This window comes from Nomascus leucogenys, chromosome 6, assembly GCF_006542625.1.
Source record: "Nomascus leucogenys isolate Asia chromosome 6, Asia_NLE_v1, whole genome shotgun sequence".
Taxonomy (NCBI): domain Eukaryota; kingdom Metazoa; phylum Chordata; class Mammalia; order Primates; family Hylobatidae; genus Nomascus; species Nomascus leucogenys.
The window spans coordinates 67,240,183-67,261,911 of record NC_044386.1 but is presented as its reverse complement, the minus strand read 5'-3'; the positions used below and the strand labels follow the sequence as shown (position 1 = coordinate 67,261,911).

The 21,729-nt window shown below is 39.9% G+C and overlaps 1 protein-coding gene across 1 annotated transcript; it reads right to left on the bottom strand.

Moving 5' to 3' along the window:
• Nucleotides 1-1,491: 1,491 nt before the first annotated feature.
• Nucleotides 1,492-20,466, bottom strand: EMC7 (ER membrane protein complex subunit 7). The gene is made up of 5 exons (XM_003282285.3): nucleotides 20,131-20,466; nucleotides 14,167-14,286; nucleotides 7,774-7,912; nucleotides 5,519-5,599; nucleotides 1,492-1,962 (listed from the first exon to the last, which is right to left on the bottom strand). The coding sequence occupies exons 1-5, from the start codon at nucleotides 20,451-20,453 to the stop codon at nucleotides 1,810-1,812; spliced, it is 816 nt and encodes a 271-aa protein (XP_003282333.2). The 5' UTR covers nucleotides 20,454-20,466; the 3' UTR covers nucleotides 1,492-1,809.
• Nucleotides 20,467-21,729: the final 1,263 nt, after the last annotated feature.

Below are 21,729 nucleotides of genomic sequence, written 5' to 3'. Positions count from 1 at the left end.
GAGAAAACACGTACCTCATTTTTAAATGAACAATAGCACCTAATACAAAAGAGAAAATTGAGTTTGGAAGCTACTCTGTTTTTTTCACTGATTTAATAACTTTAAGAAAGCAATACAGGAGTTATTTAATATGGGAAAGAATAGGAGCCCTCTACTAGAAGCAATACTGTGGCCTGAGAGTTCTTTAATTAAAATAACCCAAAAGGAAAACGTGTGAAAATGTTGTAACTTATTGAAATAAAAAACTTTTGAGATACTCCCGATTGGAAAATAGTTATTTGGCCAGGCGCAGTGGCTCACGGCTGTAATCCCAGCACTTTGGGAAACCGAGGCAGGCAGATCACCCGAGGTCAGGAGTTGGAGACCAGCCTGGCCAATGTGGTGAAACCCCATCTCTACTAAAAATACAAAATTAGCTGGGCATGGTGGCACATGCCTGTAATCCCAGCTACTTGGGAGGCTGAGGCAGAAGAATCGCTTGAACCCAGGAGGCAGAGGTTGCAGTGAGCCAAGATCGTGCCCTTGCACTCCAGCTTGGGCAACAAGAGTGAAACTCTGTTTCAAAAAAAAAAAAAAAAAGAGACCAGGCATGGTGGCTCACGTCTGTAATCCCAGCACTTTGGGAGGCCGAGGCGGGCAGATCATCTGAGGTCAGGAGTTTGAGACCAGCCTGGCCAACATGGTGAAACCCCGTCTCTGCTAAAAAATACAAAAATTAGCTGGCTGTGGTGGCCAGTGCCTTAATCCCAGCTACTTGGGAGGCAGAGGCAGGAGAATTGTTTGAACCTGGGAGGCAGAGGTTGCAGTGAGTCGAGATAAAGCCATTGCACTCAAACCTGGGGTACAAGAGCGAGACTTCCCTCAAAAAAAATAGTAGTAATTTATCTTCTAACACCTCTGAGAATCTATGATGAGAAAGATGAGGGGACTGAAAAGCTACCTGTGTTATATATCTCTATTACAATATAGAGGTCTAAGGTTGATTCCCCATCCTCAGGCTCTAGAAGGCTCTCCTACTATTGTACTTCTTTCCCCTGGCCATTCATTCCCTGTTATTATTTGTCCTCCCTCCTGACATAATAAGTTCTATCAAGGAGAAGCACTTGGATATTATCCATCTCTGTATTCTACCTTGCATCACAGCACATAGCTGGTACTCAATAATTGTAAAATGAATACCATAGATGGTAACCAGAATAAAATAGTTGATAAGATCTATTGTGATTCATATATCCATACTCAGAAACTAACTGTAATAATAAAAAATTGCAACTACATCAGCAACATATGGTTCCACCTCCGATTATCAGGGAATTAAATGGCACAGAACTGAAAATTTTGAAATGTGTGGCCACATAAAAAACAATGTGCATGCTGTCTAAAAATAACAACCACTCCCTTTTAAAGAGGAAAGGTCAATTTCAAGCCTCAGATAATTGAAGAAAATTGTCCGAAAAAAAGAAACATTAAGTAAAAAAAAAAGAAAGACGGTTTGATTTCTGGATTAAGCTGTTTTAATTAATATACATAATGTATAGTAGTTCATATAATTTATTAATGGCATTTTCTATAGGACACTGTAATTAATTCAGTGACATCAATATTGACCTCATACAGACAAAAGATGAAAGCTGGGTTCTCTCATGTACCGAGTACAAAACATGTGCTAAAAAGTTAACATATACAGTTGTAAGAGATCAACGTTCGGGATGACTCAAGTTTACAGTAGTTGCTTCACACGGTTTTCCAAGACTTGGATGCCACCCAGTGTTGCCGTGTTTGTGCAAATGTCAGCTCTGGACGGCCTGACTACCTCCTTTTGCCAGCCCCACTTTTGCCTGTTTTACTGCTGCCGCTGCTAGATTTGCCAGATGATTTTGAAGAGAAGAGTCTTGTCATGAACTCAGAAACATCAGGCAACTCATGGTTGGAATTCAGCATATTCATTGACTGCTCCATTTCCTGCAAGAAGACAAGGCACAATGATATGTAGGATCCTTCGAGTCTTTTAACTCCTAACACTTCCTATTAAGGAAAAAAGTAAAGGAGTAGAACAAGTGAAAGGTACTGGTTCTGAGCAATGATGCAACATCGTACTCAATAGTACTTCACCTATATGTCATTAGTAACTATATTCCATATCTCCTTTATACCACTAGACATTTTGACTCTTAGTAAATGTCCAATAAATGATTGCCTAGGGTTTGATTCTGCTTGTCTTTTTTTTTATTATTATACTTTAAGTTTTAGGGTACATGTGCACAACATGCAGGTTTGTTACATATGTATGCATGTGCCATGTTGGTGTGCTGCACCCATTAACTCGTCATTTAACATTAGGTACATCTCCTAATGCTATCCTTCCCCCCTCCCCCCACTCCACAACAGGCCCCGTGTGTGATGTTCCCCTTCGTGTGATTCTGCTTGTCTTAATAAAGAGCATTTTTTTGATAATGAATATATTTGATCATATTCCTATCTTATGTTTTCTGATTAAAGTGCTTTCTTATTGTTCTAATGAGTACATTTTTAAGTTCATGCTTCCTTCAGATGCATATAACCAGAATATTAATTTTTAACCATATATCAAGGTATCAGTAAAGTTTGGAAAATAAGTGCAGTATTTCTAAGAGTTCATTTATAAGCCTCAGTAGTAAATCTATGAATGCTGTATGGCTTGCATGACTTCAATTAGACTCTAAAGCAAGCAACACACTGTTTCAAAGAAGTCATTGGCAAAACAGGATAGGACTTGGCACTTTTGAGTATCTGTCCTACCCCTTAATTGAGCCAAAATCTATAAAGTACTGTTTGGTAGTTATATAATATTAATGTAACATCTGCTTCATTTAAATTTTAAGTGACATTCTAAAAGTGAACTTAAAATTGACTTTAGCCCATTCATACATGAAAAAGATAGCAAATACTATATTATCTATCATTTCTTTCATTTTTTTCTTTCTTTTTTTTTTTTAAGAGATAGTGCTCAGGTGATCCTCCTGCCTCAGCTTCCTGGGCAGCTGGGACTATAGGCACACACCACAGCACTAGGCTTCCATTTCAAATTGAACACTGTTGGGATATTAGCTTGAGCTTTTCCCACAAAGGTAGAATTTATTCCTGAGTTTTAAAGGAGAAGGTGCTTTTACAAATAAGGCTAGCGAAAGAAATATTATAAACATAAATCAAATATGTTAACATGCCCCAATAATTAAGAAATAAATGTATATGGTAACAGCTCTTGAGTCCCTGCAAACATAGATCAACTCTATTTTTGAATCTGTTCAACTCTGAAGCTCCTTTTTTTTTTTTTCAGTTTTTGTGGTTTTATTTAAACACAAATAAAACATGCACGTGAGCCGTTGATTCCTTTTCCTCACTGTGCAGCCTGGCATTGGGACTAGTGACTCTGATGGCCGGCTGGGCTGCTCTTTCCAGATGGCTTTATGGTTCTTGGAGGAAACACTCTGAGTAATCTCAGCACGGTAAGCTCTGTTGCAGATCAGCAGTACTTCCAGCTCCTTGATGTTGTAGATCAGGAACTTCCAGAAGCCACTGGGTAGTAAGTACTTTTGTTTCTTTGCTGCTCCAATAATCAATGTTGGGGATCAAGATCTGGCCCTTGAATCTTCTACGAACACTGTTAATGCCTCTGGGTTTCTGCCAGTTAAGCTTAATTTTGACAAATTGGTCTGACTGGTGCCAGATAAACCTCTTGGTTCTCTTTTTGATGATCATGGGCTTCACAAAGGATCTAAGGGCAGCCATGATGCCAAGTAGGAGATGGTGCCACCTCTGCAGGCAGTGCCAAGGAAGAGAGCTTCTGAAGCTCTTGAATCAACTTTTTAAGATGCTTACTATGTGCAAAGCACTTTACAAGGAATGAACTTTTTTTTTTTTTTTTAACGGAGTTTTGCTCTTATTGCCCAGGCTGGAGTGCAATGGCACAATCTCGGCTCACTGTAACCTCTGCCTCCCAGGTTCGAGTGATTCTCCTGTCTCAGCCTCCCAAGTAGCTCGGATTACAGGCATGCGCCACAATGCCTGGCTAATTTTTTTGTATTTAGTAGAGACGGGGTTTCACCATGTTAGTCAGGCTGGTCGCGAACTCCTGACCTCAGGTGATCCACCTGCCTTGGCCTCCCAAACTGCTGGGATTACAGGCCTGTGCCACCGTGCCCGGCCGGAATGAACTTTTAATCAAATGTGACTTCTGACGTTTCCTTCTACTGATGCCACAGTTAATTGGCTTCACATATACAAGGAATGCACAGGATGTATTACTTTCAGTCTAATACTGAAGCAAAAATGCAAACATTTACCAATAAAACATTTTGAAATATCAAAAACCTTTGTTTTCCTATGAATCTTTTTCTGCCATTCCTGCTTTGAATATACCCCTTATTACCTTCCACAGAACGTACTCACCTACTACCTTAGCAAACATTTTTATTTACCTTATTTCTTTAAGAAATAAGATAAAATTCTATTAAGAAAAAAGGAAAGAAAAAGTCACAAAATCCCCTGATAGCAAGAAGACTATTTGATAAATCCATTCTATTTTCTACATTTAACTGGACTGAGCCTACTGATGACAGGGATGGCCTATAATTCATTTCTGTATCTCCAGTATCTAGACCCTAGAAATTGATAAATGTTTACTCAGGAATGAATAAAATGTCAACACATCAATATAATAAATAAAATGGGGAACGTTGAAACTCAAAAGATAACTTGTTGATGGTTGAATGGAAAAATGCATGATGGTTTTTTGAAAAAATGAAGAGTTCAAACAGAAGCCAATATTCAAAGAGAAAATGTGGTGGCACTAAATTGGAAGCATCCTACTTAGCAAATCCTCTCCCTCTGTAGAACCAGTATGGTTTTGTGGAACAGAATTCAAAGGTCACTCTTCTACTTACCCATCCCCCTTGGTCTATCTGTGCATCTGAACACATAAACTGAGTATGTACTCTGAAGAGAGTTTTGCAAAGTAAAGGCAGATCATAGGAGCAATCATTTTGTAAAATATTTAGATTAAGTACACCAGAAGTATTGTACATTTCAGCTATTTAAAAAGTAAGGCACACAAAGAGGCTAGGATGCAGTAAGATCTTGTAGCTACATAAAGAGATCCAGGCCTTTATGAGGCACAACTAACAATTTATCTAGTCTAATGGAAGCAACTAATTAAAAGCCAGAAACATGATACTGTGTTAATACAACCTCTAGATTAATTTGGCTTGGGAACTAGAATAAAATTGAGAAAAACCAAGCTACCCAGCTACGATAGGATAGAGCAAACATCACAATATGGTTCAAAAACCCACAGATGGGGCCAGGCATGGTGCCTCAGACCTATAATCCCAGTGCTTTGGGAGGCTGAGGCAGGTGGACAGCTTGAGCCCAGGAGTTTGAGGCTACTCAAACTGATTGTGCCACTGCACTCCAGCTTGAGCAACAGAGGCTCTATCTCTTAAAAAAAAAAAAAAAATCCATAGCTGGACCATCATCTTACCCGTCTCATGTCAGGATCACTTGTGTTGACCACTTTAGGCAGAAGCACAAATATCAGTAAAGGAAGAACCATCATCATGACCTGCAGAAAAAAAAAAATCCAGAAAATGTTTTTCCCCCACTTTACAGTTAATAGAACAAAAACTGCACTTAACAACCAATGGTGAAATTAAAGATTTAAATGTTGTCTATACAATAACACTAGTAGCAACCACCTCAATTCTACTGAGCCAGTTCTGACGATAGCAAGGTGCCATCTGTCTGACTATGGTGGACTATTATAGAATGTAAAAGTTTTCTGTATGTATGTTTGGACTTTATAATAGACACCTCACTTCATAGTTGTGCCACCCACCTATCTTTTTGCAGAGTTTACTGTGTTATTTAACACAAATAGTTTGCAAATGGAACTATCTATTCCCTTTTTTTTTTTTTTAATCTATAGTCTGGCAATGGGATTGGTGATCTGATGGCAAGCTAACTGCTCTTTTCAGATGACTGTGGTTCTTGGAAAACTGACCTACTTTAGCAGACCAGTTTTGAAAAATGACCTAGAAGCATCAAGCACTGGAGCACTAGATACACTTCCACGGAATTTCAGAAATGAGAACATGGAAGGTGAATAAGCTCTGGAGTTTCACTGCTGACTTCTTCCATCCAGTCTCCCCCCCGCCTCTTTATCTCTGATAACAGATTCTAGGTACTAATTTATTCCTCCCTAGGGGATATACAGCCTCTGAATATAGATCATGTGTGATCTAAATAGCTATCAGCAAGGAATATGACCAAAACTTAGATAAATTCTTTTATTTTTATTTTTTGAGGCACGGTCTTGCTCTGTTCCCCTGACTGAAGTGTGGTGGTGCAATCTCAGCTCACTGCAACCTCCACCCTCTCTGGTTCAAGCAGTTCTCCTGTCTCAGCCTCCCGAATAGCTGGGATTACAGGTCCCCGCCACCACACCTGGCTAACTTTTTACGTTTTTGGTAGAGACGAGGTTTCACCATGTTGGCCAGGCTGGTCTCGAACTCCTGACCTTGTGATCTGTCCACCTCAGCTTCCCAAAGTGCTGGGATTACAGGCGTGAGCCACCACGCCTGGCCTACTTAAATTCTAAGACAGCAATTCAATTTTTAAAAACAGCAAAAGAAAAGGTCGATTTGTTTCTAAAAACTGTTTTCTTGATGATACTCAACAATAATTTATTGTATATTTTAAAATAACAACCAAAGAGTGGAATTGGTATGTTCCTAACATTTACAAAAAACATAAATGCTTAAGGTGAGGGATATCCCAATTACCCTGATGTGATTAATACACATCGTATGCCTATATCAAAACATCACATGTACTTCATAAATGTACATCTATTAGGCACCTATAATAATTAAACATAAAAACAAATTTTTAAAGAATGCATGCTATTAGTGTTTTATTATTAGTATCATAACATCGGTTTCATAATGCCAACTACTTAAATTACCATAGAATAACTTTTCTGTTCACTACACATGTTAAAAAAAGAGAAAGAAATCCTTACTTGTGCTATCAATAGGGGCTGGTTAATAAATGATGGCACATTCATCAATGGACTAATAATATGCAGGTAGTATGGCTGGGTGTGGTGGCTCACGCCTGTAATCCCAGCACTTTAGGAGGCCGAGGCGGGCAGATCACTTGAGGTCAGGAGTTCAAGACCAGCCTGGCCAAGATGGAGAAACTCTGTCTCTACTAAAAATACAAAATTAGGTGGGCATGGTGGCACATGCCTGTAAAACCCAGCTACTTAGGAGGCTGAGGCAAGAGAATCGCCTGATCCTGGGAGGCAGAGGTTGTGATGAGCCGAGATTGCGCCATTGCACTCCAGCCTGGCCAACAAGAGCGAAACTCCGTCTAAAAACAGCCAAAACAAAACAAAAACAAAAAATATGCAGGTAGTATGAAGAATGAGACAGCTCCAGGTATGACTGACTTACTGAGTATTCTTATCCTATTTGAAATGTAAAACATCCTAGAAATATTTATCCAATTTCGATTACACATTTCAATAATCAAATCTACAGTGCAATTCTCATTATATTCTCTTTATTACGTATTCCCAAAGCCACTATTCTTCTGAAATCTGCAAATTATTCACAATTACCCTTTCATCCACCAATCTGACCTCAGCTTTCTATCTCACAGATGTTTGAAGTTTCCACTGCCTAGAAGCAAATTAGGTATTAGTAAAGTGCTTTATTTTAGCCTGATACATACCATTGGGTTCATCAGAAAGTCTGTCCAGCCCCACGATTCCCTTTTAATAAAGTAAGAAGGTGGACCTGAAGATTTCATTTGGAGAGGATAGGGCAGTCTGACAACCTCTGATGTTTTGATGTAATTCACATATCTTGCTCTGATAAAGCAACATGGGGAAAGCAACAGTAATTCCATTAAAAACATTACTGGTTAAAAGAACTGCTTATATTATATTAGCAATGCCTCATACACACCTTCAGCTTTTTCCAAAATGCTTTAAAATCTAAACTTTTGATCTTGAAAATCTGACCAAAATAGCTTTATCTATATGTCTAAAATATGCAGCAAAACACAGAAAAAAACGCTAGACTTGGAATCTTCTAGCTGCAGCTCTGTCATTACCTAGACCAGTGGGATTAAATCAGTTCCCTAACTTCTATTCATGTCAAAAGTTATTTTAGAATCCTTCTGGTGCTAAAGTTATTTGATTATATTTAGTAATGAATTTACTTCATTATACCATACAAAAACACTGGATTTTATTTTTTTGATGGTCTAAGAAATGCATTATTGGATGTAACCAATTTTTAAGGCTATATTGCCAGAAAATTTTATAATGCAAGAAAGCACTGCAACAGTGCTATAGGTAACACTACATTTTTTCACCAAAGATGCATTAATTTTAATCAAAATTCTCATCCATGTTTACATATGATCCATTTTACTTTTTGAAAACTGCCTCCCCTATTTCACTGTCATTGCTGTGTTGGGAAATTTTTTTTCTGATCTATCTCCCACTTCATTAAACTTCTGCTCAGTTTCTTAATGCATCCATTTAGTTGTACATTTCAATGCCTATATTCATTGTAGAGGTTCTATTCTATTCTTTTTTCAAATGTCTATAGCCTATTTTGGTATATCATTTCTATGGCAGTCTTTTATTTCCTTAAGTACTTTAAATATACATTAAATTATTTTACAATCTATATCTAATAATTCTACTATTTAAAGTTCTTAGAGGTCTGATTTATTTGCTGACTCAATGTAGACTGTTTTCTTGGGTTCTTTGTAAGTCTAGTAGACTTTATTTACCTTTATTTAAATAAAGAGATACAAAGGGTATCTCCTTCCAGAGAGATTATGCGTTTGTTACTGCCAGGAATTTGAGAATTATAAACAAACTATTTTGTTCATTGCTTAGCTTGGAAGTTCCTGGATTATGCAGAAAGTAATAAATTCATACCCCAAATTGTAATGAGTATAGGAGCATAACTATCAGTTTTCAGGGGAGACTTTTTCCCCCAAAGGCCAGCATCAGACTTTTCCCTCTGAAAATCCAGGGCCTTCTGCATTTTAGTACCAAAGGTCAAAGGGAGGACCAAGTTTTAGATCTAATTCTGACTCCAAGCAAGCCCATGGCTTGCCACCTCCCTGCACAATGCTAATTAAATCTAAGCCTTTTGGGTTAGAGAATATTAAAATCTCCAGGTGGGGAAGTGGTTTATAGGTTATCCCGAGGGATTTCCTTTGTTTGGGGAGAGCTATGCATTTATTAATATAAGAAAATGTTTCTCATATTTTTATCCAGCATTTCTCTGCCAAAATGTCAGAAATGAAAATCCCACATATATTCAAAACTAATTTATCATGCATGCTGCATGCTTATAAAATATTGGTCAAGGCTGGGCACAGTGGCTAATGCCTGTAATCTCAGCACTTTGGGAGGCCAAGGTGGGTGGATCATTCGAGGTCAGGAGTTTGAGACCAGCCTGGCCAACATGGTGAATCCTGCCTCCACTAAAAATACAAAAATTAGCCAGGCATGGTGGCACGTGCCTGTAATCCCAGCTACTTGGGAGGCTGAGGCAGGAGAATCACTTGAACTCAGGAAGTGGAGATTGTAGTGAGCTGACGGTGCGCCACTGCACTCCAGCCTGGGTGACCGAGTAAGACTCCATCACAGACACACACACACAAAAAAGAATTAGGATCTTATATGAATCCCACTTTGTTCTCTACTCTGTCCCACCCCCTATTATTATTATTATTATTTTTTTTTTTTTTTTTTTTTGAGACAGAGTCTCGCTCTGTCACCCAGGCTGGAGTGCAGTGGCGCAATCTCGGTTCACTGCAAGCTCCGCCTCCCGGGTTCACGCCATTCTCCTGCCTCAGCCTCTCCGAGTAGCTGGGACTACAGGCGCCTGCCACCACGCCTGGCTAATTTTTTGCATTTTTTGTAGAGACGGGGTTTCAGCGTGGTCTCAATCTCCTGACCTCGTGATTCACCCGCCTCGGCCTCCCAAAGTGCTGGGATTACAAGCGTGAGCCACCGCGCCTGGCCAATTATTTTTTATTTTTATTTTTTTGAGACGAAATATCGCTCTGTAGCCCAGGCTGGAGTGTAGTGGCGCAATCTCAGCTCACTGCAACCTCTGCCTCCCGGGTTCAAGTGATTCTCCTGCCTCAGCCTCCTGAGTAGCTGGAATTACAGGCGCACGCCACCACGCCCAGCTGATTTTTGTATTTTTAGTAGAGATGGGGTTTCATCATGTTGGTCAGGCTGGTCTCAAACTCCTGACTTCGTGATCTGCCCGCCTCGGCCTCCCAAAGTGCTGGGATTACAGGTGTGAGCCACCACGCCCGGCCCCTATCCCTAATTATTAAAATAATTTTTAAATAATTTTTTCTTTTTTTTAATTTAACCTATGCTTCAGACATCCAATCATCAGGAATGTATCTGAGAACATGAATCCCACTGCTACAACCAGTTTGTAAGTGCTAAAGCAGGAAGTACTCTTCACCCAAGGTAAAAAGGCAACAAAAACTTTATACAGTTGCTCGTCGATTTACATTCTGATAAGCCCATTATAGGTTGAAAAATACTGTAAGTCAAAAATGCATTTAATACAGCTAACCCACAGAACAACACAGCCTAGCTTAGCCTACCTTAAAAGTGCTCAGAATACTTACATTAGCCGACAGGTGGCAAAATCACCTAACACAAAGCCCATTTTATAATAAGAAACTTATTTAATTCATGTAACTTACTAAATTCTGTACTAAGCATAAAAAAAAGAATGGTGGTTATGGGTACTTAAAGTATGGTTTCTACTGTGTATTGCTTTCGCACCATGGTAAAGTCAAAAAATTCTAAGTTGAGGGACGGGCACGGTGGCTCACACCTGTAATCCTAGTACTTTGGGAGGCCAAGGCAGGTGGATCACGATGTCAAGAGATCGAAACCATCCTGGCCAACATGGTGAGACCCTGCCTCTATTAAAAATACAAAATTAGTTGGGCATGGTGGCACGTGCCTGTAGTCCCAGCTACTCAGGAGGCTGAGGCAGGAGAATCACTTGAACCCAGGAGGCGGAAGTTGCAGTGAGCCGAGATCACGCCACTGCACTCCAGCCTGGTGACAGAGTGAGACTCTGTCCCAAATTAAAAAAAAAAAAAAATTATAAGTCGAACCATTGTAAGCTGGGGACCGTCTATATTTAAAACAATATTCCTATTTGCTGAAACTACTTTATTCAGAATTTAACCAGAGTAAAATGGATTAAAAAAAAATACAAGTATTCCCTTTTGTGTAACAGCTTTCATTCCCTCCAATATTGTGTTTTCAATATAAATAAAATGTTTAAAGCAGTATATATAACATATACTGTGATCCACATACCCCCCCCATTTCCAAGCTTACAATTCTAAAATATACAAAAAGTCATGAATAAGCCCTTTAAGGCACAGATTTAATATAAAAGAACTTTATATATACACATATATGTATACATACACACACACACACATATATGTACACATATATATATATATATATTTTTTTTTTTTTTTTGAGACAGGATCTCGCTTTGTTGCCCAGGCTGGAGTGCAGTGGTACAGTCATGGCTCACTGCTGCAGCCTCAACTTCCCGGGCTTAAGTGATTCTCCTACCTCAGCCTACTAAGTAGCTGGGATCACAAGCATGTGCCACCATGTCCAGCTAAGTTTTTAACCTTTTTTTTTTTGGTAGAGACGGGGTCTTCACTATGCTGCCCAGGCTAGTCTCAAAGTCCTGGGTTCAAGTGATGTAACTGCCTCAGCCTCCCACAGTGCTGGGATTACAGGCATGAGCCACCACACCTGGCCTATATATACATTTTTTTAAATCCTCATGTTTCCAAAAAGACACGAGAAAGTCAATACTTTAAAAAATTCATCTACTTTGAAACAATCTATTCCATCAAAAAAAATGTATAAACAGATATGCAAGGTGCTACCTTCTAAGTGAAGCTTTGCCCTTACGCTAAATAGCCAAAAGCAAGAAATGTCATCAGAATTTGGACAAAAAAAATATTCTAAGACAATAACTTCAAAAATAAGGAAGAAGCTGGACACGGTGTATGCCTGTAATCCCAGCTACTTAGGAGGCTGAGGTGGGAAGATTGCTAAAGGTCAATTTGAGGCTGTAGCGGGCTATGATTGCACCTGAGAAAAACCACTACACTCCAGCCTAGGCAACATAGCAAGACTTTGTCTCTCTACAAAGTAGGGTGGAAAAGTAATTTGTTTTTAAGAATATATTTATTAGTGGCATTAGAGTATTACTTTCCTGATAATATCAAGAATATTCTCTTGGACAGGCGCAGTGGCTCACATCTGTAATCCCAGCACTTTGGGAGGCCAAAGTGGGCAGATCATTTGAGGTCAGGAGTTTGAGACTAGCCTGGCCAACATGGCGAAACCCTGTCTCTACTAAAAATAAAAAAATCAGGCCAGGTGCAGTGGCTCACGCCTGTAATCCCAGGACTTTGGGAGGTGGGCAGATCACGAGGTCAGGAGTTCGAGACCAGCCTGGCCAATATGGTGAAATCTCATCTCTACTAAAAATACAAAAATTAGCCGGGCGTGGTGGTAGGTGCCTGTAGTCCCAGCTACTTAGGAGGCTGAGGCAGAAGAATCGCTTGAACCCAGGAGGCGGAGGTTGCAGTGAGCCAAAATCACGCCACTGCATTCCAGCCTGGGTGACAGAGTGAGACTCCATCTCAAAAATAAATAAATAAATAAATAAATCAGACAGGCATGGTGGCATGCAGCTGTAATCCCAACTACTTGGGAGGCTGAGATACGAGAATCCCTTGAACCTGGGAGGCAGAGGTTGCAATGAACCAAGATTGCACCACTGTACTCTAGCTTGGGCAACAGAGCAAGATTTTGTCTCAAAAAAAAAAAAAAAAAAAAGAACATTCTCTTGATAACTGTCTCTGTTTAGTATACATGCTAAGAGAAAGAAATCACTATATGTCTATCAATAGGAGCCGGTTATATAAATGATGGTAAATCCATCAATGGACTAACATGCAGCTAAGATAAAGGATGGGACAACTCCATATGTGACTCATTCTATTTGAATTATGGCATATTTACATATTACATTTTTAAAACTTGCAATGTCAAAGAAAGCAAAGAAAGAAGAAACAAATTTTAGGAGTAAACACTAACTCAAATGTAAATACTATGGTACTAACTGAACATGTGTCAGCTCAATTTTGAGTCTCTACAAGTCAGTCTAAATATGCTGGGCAGACACCAAAAAGATCAGTGGTAAAATTATTTATTAGTCCTCCACCTCCAGAAATTGTTTTAGCCTTTGCATGACCTGTGCTTTATTACTGCAACATAGAGTCATATTTCATAGCTTAAAGAAGAGATATTACCACTTAAAAGTTGCTTCATATATTTCCTGGTCAGATTTGACCACAGAGGATGCTATTGCCATGAGACAACAAAAAAAATAAATAAATGTGTTCTATTATAATGGGAAGCTGACTCTGAAGACTATAGAGATCTACAAGAATGTTTCAACTTCAAATAAGTTTTGCTATTCAACACTCACAGTCTAAATTAAACTATAGTTCTTTTCACCTCAATTGTTTTCCCTAGAAATACTACATTTCCATTGAACATAAAAGATTCCATAAAGAAAGGACCACAGAAATTTCTAGATCAGTGAAGTATCAAATAGGTAATAAGAGGCATTATCAAAATATCCCAGTGAAAAACAGGTGATGAATAGTATTTCTAATTTAGAAAAGTTAAATTATTTCCAACTTATTAATCATATTTCAATTATAACTTTCATAGCGCTTTAGCTCCTATAGTAAGTAATCTTACCTTTTCTTTATGTAATCATATTAGGAGCTTTAAAATAAATTTTAAGCCAGAGCAAGAAGCTCAACTTTACAATTTTTTCAATGTTCAGATTAAATAAACATGAGGATATTTTAAGTGTTTTAAGGAATAGCTGTAGTTTAAATAAAAAGAATTTTCCATCTAAACTATTAATTCTAAAAGGAATATATACTAAGGTATTCAGTAACCTAGCTTACGGCAAAAATTAAATCAAGTGCCCTCACCTCATTTTTCCTTTCGAGGTGATATCCACTCGAACGGGATCAAATCTGTAAGCTGGAGATACAACTTCCACTACATAAGATCCAGAAGGTATATCATGAACCACAAAACTCCCATCTGTCCTGGAAAAATGAAAATCATGTTTAGCTACTACTGATCAACAGCTTAGTCTTTTCTTATTTGCTAATTCCCAAATCGACTCTCCCGAAAAATGGCATTAAAAGCAACTGGCAAATAAACAAACAAAACTTTGGCGAAAGCTGTCCTATGCTTCAGTTTCTTTTCTTTTTTCTTTTGAGACGGAGTCGTCTCGCTGCGACGCTCAGAGTGGAGTGCAATGGCAGGATCTCAGCTCACTGCAACTTTCGCCTCCTGGGTTCGAGCGATTCTCCTGCCTCAGCCTCCGGAGTAGCTGGGATTACAGGCATGCCCCATCATGCCCGGCTAATTTTTGTATTTTTAGTAGAGACGGGGTTTCACCATGTTGGCCAGGCTGGTCTCGAACTCCTGACCTCAGGTGATCCACCCACCTCAGCCTCCCAAAGTGCTGGGATTACAGGCATGAGCCACTGTGCCCGGCCTTCAGTTTCTATAATTACACTGAATAGGTTCTGAAAATACCCAAGACCACTCCAGAGTAGCAGAGAAGCCTGATATAGTAATTATTTTCCTTCTATGGGTAGAGATGACAGGTGACAGAAACACAATTCCCATTCTAAAGCCATGTCTTCATTGAATATACATTATTATTACAATATTAGGATTCCAATTTTGCCAGTCACCCCCAACAATTTCTTACTATTAAAAATGGCAGGCCGCGCGTGGTGGCTCCCACCTGTAATCCCAGCACTTTGGGAGGCCGAGGCGGACGGATCACCTGAGGTTGGGAGTTGGAGACCAGCCTGACCAACATGGAGAAACCCCGTCTCTACCAAAAATACAAAATTAGCCAGGCGAGGTGGCGCATGCCTGTAATCCCAGCTACTTAGAAGACTGAGATAGGAGAATTGCTTTAACCCGGGAGGCAGAGGTTGCAGTGAGCCATCCAGCCTGGGCAACCAGAGCAAAAACTCCGTCTCCAAAAAAAAAAAAAGGCATTTTGTTCTAGTTTTAATCTGCAATTTTTGGTTTTCTAGTTTTGTTTGTTTGTTTCCGTTGCCCAGGCTGGAGTGCAGTGGCCTGATCTCGGCTCACTGCAAGCTCCGCCTCCCGGGTTCACGCCATTCTCCTTCCTCAGCCCCCGGAGTAGCTGGGACTACAGGCGCCCCCCACCACGCCTGGCTAATTTTTTGTTTTAGCAGAGACGGGGTTTCACCATGTTAGCCAGGATGGTCTCGATCTCCTGGCCTCGTGATCCGCCCGCCTCGGCCTCCCAAAGTGCTGGGATTACAGGCGTGAGCCCCTGAGCCCGGCCGGTTTTCTGTTCTTTTTAACAAATAATAAAAGGTATTTAAGTACCATTTGTTCTATTTGCTATAAATAATTCCCATTTACTTTGGTTACTAGAAGTTTAAAATGTTTATGTGGTTAAAAATATCCATCTTTTCCTTACTGATTTCTTCTAAACTTCCTAGACTTAGAAAACCATCCTATCGAGAGCTAATAATTTCATTTCACAGATCAAAATTAATTTGTTTGAAAAATGAGAAACTACTATTCTGAGGGGGAAAAAAAGTTTATGTTTCAGGAAAACAAATGGTTCTAAAACGACCAACTGTATCAGAGAATTCCCAATATCGTAATAATATATTAAAATAATGCTTCTTAAATCCTCATAGGCTCTTTCATAGTTAAAGGAATAACTGATACTGATGATATCCACAACAGTTGCTAAAAAGCAAGATGACAAGACCATCCTGACTAAGACGGTAAAACCGTCTCTACCAAAAATACAAAAATTAGCCGGGTGTGGTGGCACGTGCCTGTATCCCAGCTACTCGGGAGGCTGGGACAGGAGAATCACTTGAACCTGGGAGGCGGAAGTTGCAATGAGCCAAGATTGTGCCATTGCACTCCAGCCTGAGTGACAGAGCGAGACTCTGTCTCAAAAAAAAAAAAGTTAGGATGAAAAAGTGTTACTCCAAAGCACACACTAAACTAAGCCAGAATTGAAATGGAAACAAGTTAACTTATGCCTGGGCTGGTTATGTTCCACTTGCCCTCTAGATCCAGTCTCTACCTTTCTCCTCTTTGCAGACTAGAAGAAGGAAAGAAAATGAGCTTAGTGTATTCCCCCGCCCCTCTCTCACTGACAGGCCACTTCTGACTGGCTGTGTCAAGGGACTGGTTTGTGTCTTTCAATGCAGGCTTTTCTTCCCTTCAAAGTTCCAGTAACCTCTACTCTCCTCTTCCTTCAGGATTAGAGGTGGTGATAATAACCTTGAGGTTGTAAGCTCCAGGGTACTGCACAATCTGGCTGTTTCCCAACACCATGACTACACTGTTTGATCCCTTCATTAAATTATCCTTGAATTACTCTAATTTGAATGCATCTTCTACTTCTTAATGGGACCCTGACTGAACCAATTTCTTTCTTTCTTTTTTTTTTTTTGAGACAGAGTCTTGCTCTGTCACCCAGGATGGAGTGCAGCGGGGTGATCTCTGCTCACTGCAACCTCTGCCTCCTGGGTTTAAGTGATTCTCCTGCCTCAGCCTCCCTAGTAGCTGGGATTACAGACTACCGCCAGTACGCCTGGCTGATTTTTGTTTGTATTTTTAGTAGAGACGGGGTTTTTCCATGTTGGCCAGGCTGGTCTCCAACTCCTGACCTCTGGTGATCTGCCTGCCTCGGCCTCCCAAAGTGCTAGGATTACAGGTGTGAGCCACCATACCCAGCCCTGACTGAACCAATTTCAAAACATATTTTCAGATCCAGAAAAAAACAAACTGATGACAGTGGAACACAAATAATATCAGAAATAATTAAAGAAAAAGCAAATATATTGGCCGGGCGCGGTGGCTCACGCCTGTAATTCAGCACTTTGGGAGGCCGAGGCAGGCGGATCACGAGGTCAAGGAGATCGAGACCATCCTGGCTAACACGGTGAAACCCCGTCTCTACTAAAAAAATACAAAAAATTAGCCGGGCGCAGTGGCGGGCGCCTGTAGTCCCAGCTACTCGGGAGGCTGAGGCAGGAAAATGGCGTGAACCCGGGAGGCAGAGCTTGCAGTGAGCCGAGATAGCGCCACTGCACTCCGGCCTGGGCAAAAGAGCGAGATTCTGTCTCAAAAAAAGAAAAAGAAAATACATTTATCATCCTAAGGTAAATATTTTACTTAAGAAAAATAACATAAAGTTTGCAATACAAAATTTAAAATTTGTCCTTAAAAACGTACTCTACAAAATGTAGGCCTTATTGGATCCTGATTTGAAAGAACAATTATATAAAAACATTTTTGAGATAACTGAGGAAACATAAAAATGGGACTGTTAGATGATATTAAGGCATGATTATTTTGTTGAATCAATAATGGTAATGTGGTTTTTGTTTAAGTCCTTATTTTTTGGAGATACATAATAATGCTTTTACAAGTAAAATCCTATTATGCTTAGAACCATTTAAAAATATTTCAGAAAAAAATTAATGAGGTACACAAAAGACACAAAACAAAACAGTAGAATGCCATTCTATTTATGCATGCTTGAAAATTTCTATAATAAAAAGTGCAAAAAAGTATAGAATATTACTATGTAAACAAACAAACACACCTGAAAACCACCTGTCCAAAAACAGAGGAGTGGTTAAATAAATTATGGCTTATATACAATGTGACGATAGCAAGAAATGGCATGAGGAGTCTTCAGGCCCAATTCCCTTTATCTCCATTAACCAAGTCCTAAGCCACCTCCAATAAGCACAAATGTAAGTCAAAACTGTGTGCTAGTCATGCAAAACAGCTACAATACAAATTACCTACCCCTTTCCCAATAAGATTATCACCATAAACTCCTCATATTAATTCTCCATCAACCTTTCTTTTTTTCCTGAGAGACAGGGTTTTGCTCTGTAGCCCAGGCTGGAATGCAATGGCATGATCACAGCTCACTACAGCCTCGACCACCTCGGCTCAAGCGATCCTCCCACCTCAGCCTCCTGAGTAGCTTGGACTACAGGTGCACACCACCACTCCTGGCTAATTATTTATTTTTTGTAGAGATGGGGTCCTACTATGTTGCCCCAGCTGGTCTGAAACTCCTGGGCTCAAGCGATCCTTCCACCTCAGCCTCCCAAAGTGCTAAGATTACAAGTATGAGCCACCGTGCCTGGAAATTCTCCATCAACCTTTCTACATACAAATGAAAGAACATGAAATGGTATCAAAAGCTGTTCAAAAATATTAAGTGAAAAAGGCAGGATATAAACTACTACATGTTGTATTTTACTAGTAAAAACCTAAGTCATATGATTCCAAAAGAAGGTGGAAAAATGGCAGGCGCCATGGCTCACGCCTATAATCCCAAACATGTGACAGGCTGAGGCAGAAATATCACTTGAGGCCAGGAGTTTGAGACCACACTGGGCAACATAGCAAGACCCTGTCTCTACAAAAAATAAAAAAATTAGCTGGACATGGTGGCGTCCGCCTGTAGTCCTATCTACTCAGGAGGCTGAGACAGGAGGATCACTTGAGTACAGAAGTTCAAAGCTGCCATGAACTATGATCTCGCCACTGCACTCCAGGCTGAGTAACAGAACAAGAACTTGTCTCAAAAAAAAAAAAAAAAAAAGATACAATGAAACATTAAGGGTTGTTTTCCTACTTTGTTTCTAATATACTATTTTTAAACAGAAATTAAATGCTTTTTAAAAGAACTGTATACAGAAGAGTGGCCAAATGGTCAATTAAGGCTCATTCCTAAAGCTTAGTGAGAACTTTATATTAAAACATCATTAATTAGGGTAAACTCTAAAGAATGCCCTAATGCCAGATTCTTAATGACAGATGGCAGTAAAATACTGGTTGTAAATTTGTCACTATTTATTAATCTGAGGTTGGAATTACCACTCAAGGGCACTTAGATGATCTGAACAAATATGTAAATCTGATTTGGATTTAAATGTCCACATTTAAGTTGTCTGATTTTCAGATACCATTTGCTGGTGTACGAACCCACCAAAGGAAACACTTCCTAATTATTTTCTTTCAGTTTACAGTTTCACCTTCCAAGTAAGGGTGGAAAGATTTAAAACAACATACGTGTGCCTAGACATTTCAAAAGCAGGCTGCTGCAAAACTAGTGCTAACAAATTCATCCTGTCTTTTAATATAGACAGAAAACCCACTTCCACTAATAGCACGAAAGGACAGAAGCAAGAAAGCAATGTAGAGAAATCCTAGTCTCACATAAATGACAAGTGTGATATAGCAAATCCCTCGATGAATTCAAGTGTAAAAAAGAAGAACAATCCCACCTCCAAGCCAAAAAAAAAAGTGCTTTGATTAGGGATTTCAGGGCCTATTAATTTTAGAAGCAGTAACCTTAGCCTCCCAGTCTATGTCGTCACTAGAAGCCCTTTGGGTTTTGAGAATTCCCACTTGTGTCGCATCTTTCTACATAGTAACAAGCTACCAAAAGACTGAAGTGAATGCAAAAAACGACTAGGTTCTAGGGAAACCAGATGAGATATAAAAGAATCCAACAAGAGACTAATAAGGGTCCACCTGTCCCCAGGGCCCAGGAATGATCGTCCCCACATGGGGCCAAAATAAGGTTGAAAATAATTGACTCCATGCTCTGACCATGGCAGGGAGTGAGCGCCTGCCATGCTCATTCCAGAAGTACAGGACCAGGAAAGGGAAAGCATCCGACTGCCTCCCAAGGTCTCCCGGCATAGACCGTTAGCGGCACCCTACCCTTCAGTCTGAGACAGCGACGTTGTCCCGTCCTGACACTTAACTCTCCTGGTGGGGTCCCTGTCCGGCCTCCACCCCAGCCTTTTTCCCGCTGCCCTCAGGATGCTCACTTAAGGAAACCGACGTGCTCTTCTCCGTCTACGAGCACTCGGGCCGCCGAGATCCAGTCCTGAGGCTTCACCCCTGGAACAATTGCACGCCCCTCAATCTTGAAGCGATCTCCTATGCCGACCCCAGTCCCTCCCGATCCCTCAGCAGCAGCCCCGGGAACCTCCGAGCTCTGGACATTCCCTGATAGCAGCAGCAGCAGGATGGGAAAGAAGCCCCACAGAGCGGCCGCCATGACAGCAGCTCTGCACTCAGACAGGCAGCCCCGGAAGCCCTCCCAGTCTCCCGGCCGCCACCGCCGCCGCTGGCGGCTTGATGTTGTCATCACTGGGCGCCCGTTTCTGTCATAAGCTGTGGGATCCAACCAGAGGGAAGAGATCATGGCCGATCGACTAGCGAGGCGGAAGTAAGGCGGAAGTGCTGCCTTTAACTCCCCGCACTCCAGGCAACTGGTTAAGTAAACTGTGGTACATCCAAATTATGCATACTGTGCAGTTGCAAAGAAGAATGAGAAAGACCTCTGTACTCTTGTAGAAGAACTCGGATATATTGTATGTATTTTTTAAAAGGAAGAAGGAATGGCATCGTATGTGTGGTATGCTATTTTTTTGTGTTGAGAGAGAAGAGTAGAATAAGAATATACATGTGTATTTGCAAAGATAAATTCTGAAATGATATATAAGAAACCAATTAAAAGTGTTTGGCTGTGGAAGGAGAATAAGACTGTGAATGGGATTTTGCCACATACTTTTATAGGTAGTTACATTTGAAATTTTTCTGAACTATATATTTGTACACATGACCCTTTTAAAAATAAGTGAATGAAGGAATGAAGTAGGATTATGAGAAAGAGATAAAAGGATCTAAGGGGCTGCCCATCTATTTATTACCCAGTGAATATTGATACATAACAATAGCAGCAAAAATTGGAAGAGTAGCCCCAGGAGGGTGGGGAGTCAGCCTTTCCTTTGTCTTTTCCTCAATTTCATATATTAAAAAACATATATTCTGAGAACAATAAAACAATTTGAAATAAAAGTGTCTCCAGATCTCTTAAAATAAAAGGAAGATGGGGCAGCTTTATGTAGTGCACTTCTGAAAAATGGGCTGGTTTCCCTCAAGAGGAAGGGATTCTAGCCTACATGGGACACATATGGGAGAAAAAATAAGAAAAGGAAAAGAGATTTAAATATAAATAAATGAAAATATCACTTCTCCATGATTACAAAGGAAATCACATTCTTTCTGTAATAATTTGGATGACAGATATTAAGAAAAGTCTTTAATTTGCCACCCAAAACATTCTGGTTTGTTGCTTTTTATACTTTTTTATGCATGTAAACATTTTAAAAAGTGGAATCATACTAGATAGTCTTTTGTCACTTACTATATTGGGGGCATATTTCTGTGGCAGTAAATATATCCTGGCATCATCATTTTTAATAGCTGGATGTATATTAATTATTGCCACCGCAGAGGTGAATTTTCTTATATATACATTTTAATGGACTCGTGCAAGCATTTTTGGACTGAATTCATAGAAGTAGAATTTCTGGAGGGTAATAATGTTTAGGGTCTTGAATAGAAATTTTCAAATTATC

Coding starts and splice junctions, on each gene's coding strand:
- EMC7 (XM_003282285.3), bottom strand. CDS start 20,453: ATGACAACATCAAGCCGCCAGCGGCGGCGGTGGCGGCCGGGAGACTGG. Junction 7,913..14,166: donor ACCTCGAAAGGAAAAATGAG/GTGAGGGCACTT, acceptor TTGCTTTATCAG/AGCAAGATATGTGAATTACA. Junction 1,963..5,518: donor GTGATCCTGACATGAGACGG/GTAAGATGATGG, acceptor GTCTTCTTGCAG/GAAATGGAGCAGTCAATGAA.